At 45.6% G+C, this 13,127-nt stretch overlaps 1 protein-coding gene across 19 annotated transcripts in view; it reads right to left on the bottom strand.

The window, feature by feature from the left end:
* Window positions 1-13,127, bottom strand: part of TIAM1 (TIAM Rac1 associated GEF 1) — a 445,843-nt gene that overhangs the window by 8,425 nt on the left and 424,291 nt on the right. For all 19 annotated transcript variants that reach the window (XM_051819218.2, XM_051819217.2, XM_070071883.1 and 16 more), the window contains 4 exons: window positions 11,669-11,777; window positions 6,591-6,649; window positions 6,010-6,112; window positions 139-226 (listed from right to left, as the gene is read on the bottom strand). In XM_051819218.2, the coding sequence (XP_051675178.1) occupies window positions 139-226; window positions 6,010-6,112; window positions 6,591-6,649; window positions 11,669-11,777 (359 nt within the window). The remainder of the gene's footprint in view (window positions 1-138; window positions 227-6,009; window positions 6,113-6,590; window positions 6,650-11,668; window positions 11,778-13,127) is intronic.

The raw sequence follows: 13,127 nt of genomic DNA, 5'->3' as shown, positions 1-13,127 counted from the left end.
ATCTAATAAGTGATAATTCCTCAAATGTACAAGAGCATCACACAGAGACAGGGATTCCCAGGCTGGTGTGTAGAATGCAGAAGGCCCAGAGGCAAAGTTCTTGGGCTACGCAGCCCCAACCTCACAGGCCAGGCTCACCTGCAGCACAGGTGGAAGACCCTCTCTGGTCTCCCTTCAGACTCCGATTTCACATGGACAATTTCACACACGGCATTTGCTTCTGCATCTAGATAAATTAAAACAAGGATGAATTAGGTTATGTCTTAAATGGAGTTATTTACATTTTCACAAAAGCATTTTTCATGCTTTGGTTTAAGAATAAATAGGGTAGAGTGGCACAAGGCCAAAGATATTTCATTCCTGTCCATGATCTAAAGAGTTGACATGACTCAAAGATTAGCTGATGCTATGAAAAGAACACTTTGAAAATCTTCTAGATGGTCAGAAAGGCCAATCAGTCAATCATGTTACCTGGGAAACTCACCCTTTCAGCCCTGGCCCAATTGACTGAGCTATTTCATTAAGCCAAGAATCGTTTTGGCAACATTTGGATTGAACAGAGCCCAAGATTCCAATGCAGATTTCATCAGGCTAGTGACAGAAGCCCTAACAGACCAGGCCTAATACTCTGAATAAGCTGCCCTGGAGACCTAAGGGGGCTCCACTTCCTCCGACTTCCCACAGTGCCCACTGGGAGGGCAAGGGCTGCACTTTGCATACAGCTGGCCCTCAGGATTGAGATGTTCCACATCCACAGGGATTCAGTCCATGGCAAATCAAAAGCAGACAAAAAAAAATTGTATTGATGAAGTACAGGCTTTTTCCTTCTCATTGTTCCCTAAACAATGTAACAACTATTTACATAGCACTTGCATCATATTTGATATTATAAGTAATCTAAAGATGGTTTAACATATACAGGAGGATGTGTGTAGGTACTATGGAAATACTACCCCATTTTATAATATAAGATACTTGAATCGCTTTAGATTTTGGTATCCAAGGGGAGTCCTGGAACCAATCCTCCATGGATACCAAGGGACAGCTATAATTTCTAAACTTTGCAATGCCTACAACACTATTATTTTAAGATATGAAGAAAGCATTTGTTAAAGGAACAATTCACTGCAGACACTAAAAGTGCATATTGTGAAATGTCATTCTCACCCGTGATTCAGAACCCTGGTCACAAACAACTCACTGTGGCTGCATTATTTAAACCCAACCACGATCATCTGCAGAGCATCTTACAGACTTTCCCAAACGAAGATAAAAATCTAGAAATTCCACATTCTGATTCTCAAATCCACTGGAATGTGTTTCGACACAAAGGACATCTTGCCTGGTCTTTAATTGACTAAGTCAGTTCTAGCACACTTTCATCTTGATGGTTTCTGTAGCTCCCCCTCTTCGTGGAGGAGCAACACTGAACCCTGCGCTGTTCTTTCGTCTGCTCGGCCCTCCCCGGGTTTTCTGCTGGTTCTTCCCGGGTTGGCTACTATCCCTTCCACCTCCGTGGAAGGGCAGTTCCCCCTGGCCACATTCCCCACTTCCACAGGGGAGCGGCACACCGCCGGCCGGCTCTTCTCGGGGGCTGCACAGGTGTTCCTTCAGCTAGATGTTCCCCATAGATGTTCCTGGTGAATGCCGTCTCTCTCCTCCTTTATAGTCCTCCTCCGCCAATCCTAACTCGGCTGCCCACACGCCGAGTACGCTGCTCTCCTCCAATCAGGAGCAAGTCCTACAGTTTATTAGTTGAACTGGAGGCAGCTGTGCGGAAGCTGTTTACTTCTCTCCCAGCGCCATATTGTGGGAGAGCAGATGCATAGAATAAGTCTTAATTCCAGTAACTCAGTCCAGTCCGGATTGCTCCCCACAGATCCCCCTTTCTTTTTATTTTTTGGCGTTGATACGCGCCTGTCTTCGGTGTCCCACGGCACACACTCTGCTCTACTTGCTAGAGTTGCCACAGGCTCTTACAAGTCCTATCAATCAGGAAAACCGAATCCGGGTCCTCTCTTTGCCATGTTGTAAGGAGGTTTTTAGGCGCTGATGCATGCCTGTGTTCGGTGCCCTGCAGCGCATGCTCTGCTCTGCTAGAACTGCCTGCAGGTGTTTACAAAACCTATCAGGCAAACCGAATCCAAGCCTTCTCATTGCCGTATTGTGGGGGAGACTTATTAGTGTTGGTTTGTGCCTATCTTCGGTGACCTGCAGCTCATACTCTGGTCGAGCTGCTTGCTGGCGCTTACCGCCTTAAATCAGGCAGACCGAATCCAAGCCTCCTAATTGTTGCATTGTGGGGAAGCTTTACTGATGTTAATTCGTGCCTGTCTTCGGTGACCTGCGGCGCATAAGCTGCTAGCCGCCCAGGTGCTCATTGCCTCACTAATCGGGCAGACCGAATCCAAGCCTTCTAATTGGCATGTTGAGGGGAGGCCTTATTTTTCTCTATTTCTCTATCTCCGGGCATTTCTATTTCTCCCATTTTACTTCTATCTTCCAGCATTCCTATTTTTCTCATCTTACTTCTAAACTTCTGTTTCTCTTATCCCCGCAGCTTCCCGGCACCTCGCCCCGCCGGCGGGTTCCCGGCTCTGCGCCGCTTCAGCCCGCGCGCCTCTCTCATCTGCGCAGCTTCCCGGCTTTGCGCGCTCCGCGGTCTCCACGCTTAACCCTTTCGCGTCTGAACCACGGCCTACGCCAGCGTTCCCTATCTATTCACGCCCCGTGCTCTCTCTGCACGCGGCGGCTTCCGCGAGTAACACAGCGTGGCTTGCGTCTCCACCACTAGCATTCAATCCAAGTTCCCCGGGCTAGCCTGGCGAATTCAACCCAGCGTACGTCTCCGCCCCACGGTTTGGCTTCCCGTCCTTTGCTCCCCGGGCTGATCAGACGGATCCCAATCTGGCTTGCGTCTCAGCTTCTGGTTTTAACTTTTCGCCCCCTATTCCCGGGCTAACTTGAGAACCCCAAAGTGGCTTTCGTCTCTGCCTCGGCCTGCCCCCCGCGGCTTCAATTTCCCTAACATTTTTCTCTACCCGGTATGTTTCCCCAAGTTTTCTTCCAACAATATTCCTCCCTCATTTCTCCTGGCTTCTCCCCACAGTCCGTATCCGAGTCTGTTTGTTCTAGCTTTCACTTTCGCTTTCAACCTTAGAGATTTCTCCCAGCTTCCCCCCGTAGTCCGTATCCGAGTCTATGCCTAGGCTTTCAATAGCTTCTTCTGGCTCCTTTTTCGTCCGGCTTTTCCCTAGGCTGTTTGCTAGTTTCTCTCTCCGATATTTTCCCTAGGCTGTTTGCTAGTCTCTCTCTCCGATATTTTCCCAATTCTTCCCGTTTCTTTCCGTTTCTTCCCTCCTAAGTTTGCTATCCGTCCTAGGTTTCCTATCCGAGTCAGGTTTCCTAATCCGAGTCACGGCACCATTATGTCGCTCCCCCTCTTCGTGGAGGAGCAACACTGAACCCTGCGCTGTTCTTTCGTCTGCTCGGCCCTCCCCGGGTTTTCTGCTGGTTCTTCCCGGGTTGGCTACTATCCCTTCCACCTCCGTGGAAGGGCAGTTCCCCCTGGCCACATTCCCCACTTCCACAGGGGAGCGGCACACCGCCGGCCGGCTCTTCTCGGGGGCTGCACAGGTGTTCCTTCAGCTAGATGTTCCCCATAGATGTTCCTGGTGAATGCCGTCTCTCTCCTCCTTTATAGTCCTCCTCCGCCAATCCTAACTCGGCTGCCCACACGCCGAGTACGCTGCTCTCCTCCAATCAGGAGCAAGTCCTACAGTTTATTAGTTGAACTGGAGGCAGCTGTGCGGAAGCTGTTTACTTCTCTCCCAGCGCCATATTGTGGGAGAGCAGATGCATAGAATAAGTCTTAATTCCAGTAACTCAGTCCAGTCCGGATTGCTCCCCACAGTTTCAAACTGGATTTGAATGAAAAATAGAGAGAATGGAATGCCATATCACAAAGATGGCTTTGTTTTCAAAACTTAAAGTCTTCAATGAAGGCGAAATTCCTAGTTAAGAAACGTGTCATTTGTTAGAGAAATAAGCTTTTCCATTTATAAACATGGTATAAGGACTAGATAATCTATAAGCTAAGATCTTAAAGGATAATAAAATCAGTATATTAGTGTCCAAACCTTGAAAGCTATTGTATCATTGTACAATTTATATGTTTTTATAAATTTACCTATAACTCAACTATGCAAATGAAATCATAAGTAAAAGGGTAAATCACTATGCTGGAATCTTAGAAAGAAGCTTCTTAAAGCAAATAGTCATGCCAAATATATTTGTCCTGCATGGTTTTGCATTTAAGTTTTCCTAGTGCAAAGCATAGTATCTGTGAAGGAAGATACATCTAGTTGAATTTTGGAGGAATAATTGAAAGTAAACCAAATATTGCAAGAGGTTTCTTCTCATGACATTGGACTAAGGCGGGTTAGTTTCAGGAAGGTCAGATCTAGTTTTACTGCTCATGGAGGTGATAGGTGGAAACAAGGACAGGCTAAGCCTCACAAACGGGACAGAAACACCTTAGTGCTCACCTTGGGTGGCAGAGCATTAGACAGAAATACCCATCCATGATGCACCAGCAGCTATCCACTTCCAGGCCCTCTCTTTCACTCCCTGAAAGCTGAGTGGGACAAGGAACAGATGTGGCCAAAGAATTTCCTCTTGATTCCCAAAGGGGCTCCTTCCAGGGTATGGCCAGAGGCATGGTGACTCTTCTCTAGAATTTGGCCTCAAATTAAGCCCCATGATGAGGGCTTAGTTTCTATAGTCACAAGACTACTGCTCTTTGCCCAGTCACTGAGGGGCTGTCGAGGACTCAGCAGCCTCCCCTGGAGCCCCCTCGCTTCCCAACGCCCCATCCCTCTGCAGGCCATTGCCACAGAGGAAAAGGAATTATATCGTATGTCTTCCAGCCAGAACCTCTTTCAATTCCTCTGCTGATGCAAGTAAGGGCAATGACCTGCTTCCTGCTGGCACTGAGGATTATATTCATAAAAAGAATTCCAAAGAGAAGCAGCAAGAGGACCCTTACTACTGTCCAAGGGATTGCTGATGACTAAGAAACTGGTGAGGGTGTTTAAGAGGAAATCTGCCTGCAGTGGGCCTGTGATTGCTCCTTCAGAATATGGAGAAGTCATTCAGCTACAGGGTGACCCGAAACCGCAGCAAGAACAGATGCCAGTTCCTGATAGAGCCCAGAACTGGCTATGGACAACCAGCTGAAGGCTCATGGGTCTTAAGTGCCTGTGATTCTCAGAAGCTTAAGTGAGGATTCCTTGCAATGACCTGAGTAGAACCACCCTCCCATCCCTTGGCACAAGTTTAGAAACCTCACACCTTGTATAATGTAATCATTTGAGGTCTGCTTTTAACTTGGACTAGTGTAACTCCTTCTTGCAACAAACTGAAAAGAACCATGCCCCCCCCCCCAAAAAAAATACTGTATTCCCCAGTTAATACCCTGCTGAAGTTCACTCCTCACACACTTAAAGCATCATCTAGCTATCTCTACCTCACAGTCCCAAAACTTGCTCCACTACTGTTTGAATCACAAGAAAATATTTCAAAAGCCTTCCCACTGATACCGAATATGAAAATTTGTAAGGCTTGGGGCAAACCCATGTATTCAAGGGCTTTTTGTGCACTGGGCTTTTTGGGTCTCTGGATCAAAAGACAAGAGAGTAATTTACATGGCTTCTGTCTGCCTGCTCCTACTCAGAGGTTGGTCACAGTAATATCACTAATATATACAACAGAATGAGTAATTCTTGGGACAATTTTGAAGACATTACATAGCCATTCTTTCAGTTCATTCACTCAATATTTAACAAATGTTTAGGCAAATAAGAGGCAATGGAGAGAAAGAGGGGAAAGAGAGTTAAGCTTAGTAGAAAAAGTGGATGGTAGGGTAGTTAGATGGAAGGTTTGGATTCAGACAAACAATTCACACACGCACACACCAGAAACACGCACCCAGCACATGGCAGAGTTTACCTGCGCTTGCCAAAGCTCGAACCTGCAGAGCTTCGGTGGGAATCATGTGTCGAAATCGGAAGGGGTCCCACTCCTCATAAATGGAAAGCCTGTGAGATCCTACCTATAGAAGAGAAGGAACCAGCTGTTTGAGAACAATCCAATCACTCAGCAGCACTTCCTACATTTTCTATACCGCAGTAAGCCCAGTGCATACCCAAAGGCTCTTCACCTTCAATGCGCCTTTTTGTCCATCTTGCCTAGACTGAGAGTAGGCAAATAAGGCTGCTAAGCAAATACAGGTAAGAGGGAGACATGAGAAGGAGGAGGAAAACAAGAACAGGGCAATAGACCAAAGAAAGAATACCCTTAGGAAAGTTCTTTCGGGCCATGGTAAGACAATACTTGTTCACGTTCATGCCCTAAATATGAGAGTGCCTGAGAGAAGGCAGGACATGTATCTCTTCAAAAGTCCTTAGGGAATTACAAAGGACACCACACAAAGGCTCATTCCAACAATGGGCTGGAATTGCACAGCTACAACTGAGAAGCAGATAAAAGAGCGATACTTTAGAGCTACGAGATAACAGAAGACTTCTTACCAGCTTCTTCTTCTGTTTGGAACCATCTTTATACACAAGGACCACAGCTGTTTTGAAGACTGGGAACAACAGAATAAAGACAGTCATGGCATGAAATGCATGGGTTCTCCCCTTCATTGTGTTAATGTGTGGTAACAAAACCTAAAGCAATGAAGAGGACCACGACAGCTCAGGAAGTGATCCCTTCCCGACCCTTCCGTTCATCCATTGCAATGTTGCAATTCAGGAAGCCACTCAGAGGAAACCTTGCAGGTTTAAAATAAAGACAGAAAGACTACATAGATGGAAAGAACCTTTCTCCTCTGAAACTTCTGAGTAAAACACAGCATTTAAGGTATGACTTCATTTCAAGACAAAACTTCAACTGATGTATCTTCTATATAATGTACTAATCCCATAACTGGAGGAATAATAAAAATGTCTTTAAGAATAACAGCACAAGTGCTGAGTGACTTATATTTATAAAAAACAAGCTCCTACAGATATAGACACACAGAGAGAGAATTCACAATTCAGGAAATATAATTTCTCTTTTTGACCTAAAGAAATAAAAACTATTTTATGAAACAGAGTACAATGCATCCCTTCCAAACAGACTGAATCATAGTAAGCTCTTTAGGAGTAAAATATATGTAATGTTATTCTTACATTCTTTCGGGGGTGGAGAGATACAGTGGAGTTATGCATAATCGCCCAGAGAATTCTGTAAGCAATGCCAAGCATGTTTAACACAGAGCAATTTTGATTGCTCCTAGAGAGGGAAGAGGAGTTGGCATCCAGAAGAAAGGGAAGGGGGACTCCAGCCCATCCTTGCTTCTCTGTGTCAGGGTCTCTGCCTTGTCAGGGGTGGGGAACATCCGGCCCACTGGCCAGAAGGCCTGGGAAACCATTTGGTCTGGCCCTGCCAAGGAAACCGCAGGCAGGATTAAAAATTCAGCAACTCTACAGCAGGTTAATTTTTAAGTTGATAATTTTGTATGGCCTGTGAATGATGTTATAAATATCTGAATGGCCCCATTCAGAAAAAGGTGCCCCATTTCTGGATGTTTTCATTTTCCCGAATTCCCAGGTGGAAATTCATCTCTGGTGTGATAGTTCCAAGGGTGGGGTTCTCAGGAGGTGATCAGGTTTGAGGGTTCTCCCCTCATGAGTGGGCTTAGCACCCTTATAGAAGAGTCCCAGGAAAGAGATCCTGCTCCCTTCACACTTGAGATGAAGCTACAAGGCTCCATCTATGACAAAGCAGAATTGTGGGCTTCCCAGCCTTCACAATGGTTGCAACCAACTTCCATTATTTGTGAGACGCTCAGTTTATAGCTGGCCAAACACCCTACGGCAGTCTCCATATCCCTTCGTATTTTGAGCCCGAGGAATGGCCACGTCATGTAGCAGCTGGAAGAGACACGAGCTAGCATATTTGGGGCCCTTCACAGAATCACAAAGGGAACAAACATTTAGAGAATTCTTGGGGATGGGCCGAGAATTGGAGACCAGCCCCAAGATCCTGGTTCATTCTTCATCCCATTTAGGAAGTTTTATAGGGTCGTTCTGATCTTCACTGCAGGGAAATAAGCTTTGAGGTGCAGCCAGCTGGTTCTGGACTGCCCTGAGCCCTTCATCCCTCACAGCATCTGACCCCTCGGCATCCTGGAGGACAGACAGGAGCTCTCCTTCCAGAGGCTCACACAGGCCTGAGGAGGCCACACCAGGTCTGGACAGGGGCCGAGCAACGGCAACCTGAGGAGCTCCTCCATCTACCTCGAAGTACTCAGAAAAAAAACCAGAGGCCACACAGTGAGAGGTCTTGCCAGGAGAGGGGACCCAGTGACCCCAGTGTCAGAGGCCCCAACACTGGGGACCTCCTCCACCACAGTCTGCCTTCACCTTGGATCACAGGGGAGGACCAGGGAGTGACTCGGCATGGTACAAAGACCTGAGCTATAAACATCTCCATCTCCCCTTAAATGGCTACCCAATCTGTAGACATAGCCTTGATTCCCTAACACTCCTGCCAGCCTCCTCGCCAGCCTAAAGTATCCTCTCTATGGCCCTAAGGGGATTCCCACAACACCCATCTCAGCAGAAACCTGGACAAGCCATGTAGCTTATCCTTTTTTTTTTTCTTTTAAAGTTATGATCATCAACATTCAATGCACACTGGCCGCTCTGTGAGTAAAACCTCAAGGTGCTGGGTTGGCAGCAAGTCAACTTCAGTTTCAGAAGAAAACTGCAGTTTCCTGAGATTAGAGGTTTAAATCAAAACAGAGAGACAACAGTGTTTTATCCTGACACCTGCTTGATCGATGGCAATTAACCTACCCTCCTCACAGCAACACTCTTATTTCAAAACACGTCTCAAGGCTCTGCCAGCTCTGCTTTGCTATTCGAAATCACACCCAAACTGTCGAACCTATCACCTTTAATGGCCTTATTTAAGATCTCCTATGAATAAGCTCATTATGAGGCCTACAGTCAACTGTTGTTCATAATCCCAAGTTCAACCTTCCCCTCTCTCTTTACTATAACTGGAGAGGATCCAAGCCTGCCTCTGATCAGCAAGACCTGCAGTTTCTAGCTCGGTAACTGTGGCCCCTACAGAGTTTGCTGTCACCTGGGTGTGCGGGTCTGGGGGACACAGTACCCATTTATAGTCTGGACAGTGTCAGGCCCACTTTCCGGGGAGTCAGCCAAACTCACCTACCCTTGTGAACTACCCACAAGGCAGGGAAAGAGGGACACGGAGTCCACACAACCAAAAACCTCAGGACTGTTGTTCTTCTGAAATATTTCTACCACAGGTTGGCAAATTCAGCATCAAGGGCCAAATCGAGGCCTGCCTGCCACCTATTAACACAGCCACCTCATTTGTCTACTTATTTACATCTGCTTTGGCTATAGTGGCCTCCTGGTCTGTAGCCCTTGGAAAAAAGTTTTGTCAACCATCCCTTTTCCCCATATGAGTTATTTTCTTACTCTAAACTCTGTTTATTTCTAACTGCTGGCAATCTGTAAACTTCAGGGGACATGTCATGAAAAAATCCAAACGTTGCACTCTGATATTGCTGGGATGCAGCCCAACATGGGAAACAGGTAGGTGGAGTGGGCCTTGTACTATGGCATGGTGCATTCCGTAAATGACCCACCAGGAAGGATCAGCGAAATCCTAGACTTCTCAAGAAGAAATCACAATGTGAGAAGCACCAGTGGTGATGTTGAAAAGCAAGCAAATGCTGCCTGCAAAGCACCCACCTCATCCAACATCCCCAATTTGTTAAAAGGCACAGTACTCCTTTGTCTTCCCTGTACATGGACATGCTCCTTTGGCATTTTTAAAAATAGTTATTTTATTATTTATTTTTATTTACTTGGAAGGCAGCTAGAGATCTTTCATTTCCTGATTCACTCCTCAAATGGCTGCAACAGTGAGGGCTAAGCAAAGTCAAAGCCAGAAGCCTGGAATTCAGTCTGGGTCTCCCACCTGGGTGGCAAGGACACAAGCATTTGAATCATCATCTGCTGCCTTCCAAGGGTGCACATTAGCAGGAAGCCGGGATCAGAAGCAGAGCCAGAACACTAAGTAACCAGGCACTCGGATATGGGATGTAGGTGTCCCACGCAGTGTCAACCACCGCACCAGACACCGGTCCCTCCTTGGTAATTTTCGATGAAATGGCATCAAAAGCCCCTGGAGCTTTTTGGAATTTTAGGAATATCACTGAGTTTTGATCGAAACCGAAGTGATCTAAGCAGGAAGTCCAATAAATCTGTGTATTGAACATTGGCTTTAATACCATCAGCATGTTCCATTTGGGAAAACTTTGTTCAGATCATGGAGGGAGAAAATTAAGAATTCAGTTAAAGGTGCCATAAGCAATCTCCCTCCCCCACGTCCAGAAACATGATGTGAAGTAAGAGAATGGTAAACAGCAAAATCCCTTTATGTGGTTGCCCTACCCATGAATCTCCTAGGGGAATGGTAAGAAAAAAAGCAACAAAAAACAAATGATCAAAGCTGCAGTATACCACACGAGCACTGGCACTGCAATCACAGGCATACTTCCTGAACCGTGCACCATTCCCAGGGCATGAATGCGTGGTTTTGCTCTCTCACAAAATGCATCTTACAAAATAATCACACGAGATCTCTAACTCCAACCACTGCACCATCAGAACCAGTTTACCAAAACATACACCATTCACAAACTTCTCTGCTTTCACCAGGATCAATCCCAGAGTGACTGACTCTGGTAGCTCACCACTCACTGGTACTGCACCCAGAGCCACGGTAAGAGCTGAGCTAAGGGGGCCAGCACTATGGCGTGGTGGGCTAAGCCTCTGCCTGCAGCACTGGCATCCCATAAGGGTGCCGGTTTGTATCCCACTGCTCCCCTTTAGATCCAGCTCTCTGCTATGGCCTGGGAAAGAAGCAGAAGATGGCTCAAGTCCTCGGGCCTCTGCATCCACATTGGAGACCCAGACGGAAGAAGCTCCTGGCTTTGGATCAGCTAACTCCGGCTGTTGCAGCCATTTGGGGAGTGAATCAGTGGATGGAAGACCTTTCTCTGCTTCTCCCTCTCTCTGTCTCTAACTCTGCCTCTCAAATAAATAAAATATTTAAAAAGGAAGAGTTGAGTGAGAACTGGCATCCTATGTCCTGGCAGCACACACAGCAGCAAGTCCGGGACAGGAGAGTTTGGGGGTCTCAGAAACAGAGATGGTTTTGTCTTGATTTTTCATCTAAATTTTGCTTGATTCACTATCAACCCCACTATTTTAGAAAGATACTCAGAACAGCATCCAGAGAGAGAGAGAGAGAGAGAGAGAGAGAGAAGAAAAGTTCTTTTCTATTACTTTACAAATTATGTTTATTCCTCTAATAGACTTGAGAGATGCCACATCCACTCACTAATGCAACTGTTAAGGTTTAATGCACTATTTGTGACATATTGGTGGCTACAGCAGCAAGATCAATTCAGGTAACTGTAACTAGCTTTATTAAAATAAATCAGATCTGAGAAATGTTCTTTTGAAAAATGAGTCATTTTTTCCTCCTCTTCAAAGCACTCTCTGCTACATACCAAAGGCTGCCAATTCTGGCTCCTTTTTCCACTTCCCCAGGGAGGCCGGTGGGTTCAGCCAGATCACAGTGGTGTGTAAAAGCAGGTCCCCCATGCTCAGATCTGCAACCTGAAAAGAGAGATGTGGCACAACTTACTGGGCCATATGATCCATCCTCAGGATCTTGTGACTTTACTTCATGGAACTACTGTTCTAAAAATATTCGCTCTAGTATGTGAGGTAAGGCTTACAGTAAGTAGCCTGATTTAGTGTATATACACATTACAACATCATGTTGTATACCATAAATACAGAATTCTTCAACTTAACAATGGTTATACCTCTGACTTTTTTCAAATTTATCATGAATTTAGCAGGGTATTAAATGACTTCTAAACTTATGATATTTTTGACTTATGATGATGGAGCTATCAGGGTGTAATCTCATTTTAAGTTGAAGAATGTCTAGTATACTTGTTACTTTTCAATTTAAATGACATAATTAAAAAGAAAAAAAAAAGACAGAAAACAACAGATCCCAATTTTAAAAGACTAATATTTGTCAGTGTCTCAATAAAAAAAAAATGACTTCCATTTGAAACAACAGTCTTAAGATATTATAACATCTAGTTAACTTCTCCAATGGCAAATGAGAGCCTCATTATGTCTCAGAAATGTTTGAGCTAGAAACAATGTGATGCATTTTTAATGAAAAAAATCCTTTCATTCGCCGGTGCAGCGGCTCACAGGCTAATCCTCCACCTGCAGCACCAGGACCCCGGGTTCTAGTACCGGTCGAGGCGCCAGATTCTGTCCCGGTTGCCCCTCTTCCAGTCCAGCTCTCTGCTGTGGCCCGGGAGTGCAGTGGAGGATGGCCCAAGTGCTTGGCCCCTGCACCCGCATGGGAGACCAGGAGGAAGCGCCTGGCTCCTAGCTTCGGATCGGCACAGCGCACCGGCCGTAGCAGCCATTTGGGGGGGGGGGGGGTGAACCAACGGAAAGGGAAACCTTTCTCTCTATCTCTCTCTCTCACTGTCTAACTCTGCCTGTCAAAAAAAAAAAAAAAATCCTTTCATTCATATGAAATTTCCGAATTGAAAAATCAATCTTCTGAAGTAGGAAAAACTCAGGATATAAACTCTACTATAATTTCAAGATGACAAGAAGGTAAAAACCAGGGCTCTGAAATCCACAGGCAGTAAATCTGTCAAAATCAATCTACACATGTGGAGACTTCTCATGTCCACATACAGACAATGTTCCAAGGAATTACTATGGGGCATCAGCAACAAAGATCACCCCAGAAAACTACGGACATTTCCATGGATGAGTTTGATTTTCTGGAAAGCAAGGGAATCAAATTATTATTTTTTCTTTCAATTCACATCAAAGATGATTTTATTTCACTTTAGTTGAGGACAAGGGAAGCTGAATGAAGAACGGATGATCCCTCCATGGGCATGTGTAGTGTATCACACT

Source organism: Oryctolagus cuniculus, chromosome 4 (assembly GCF_964237555.1).
Source record: "Oryctolagus cuniculus chromosome 4, mOryCun1.1, whole genome shotgun sequence".
NCBI lineage: Eukaryota > Metazoa > Chordata > Mammalia > Lagomorpha > Leporidae > Oryctolagus > Oryctolagus cuniculus.
This window is presented reverse-complemented; position numbering and strand designations above follow the sequence as displayed.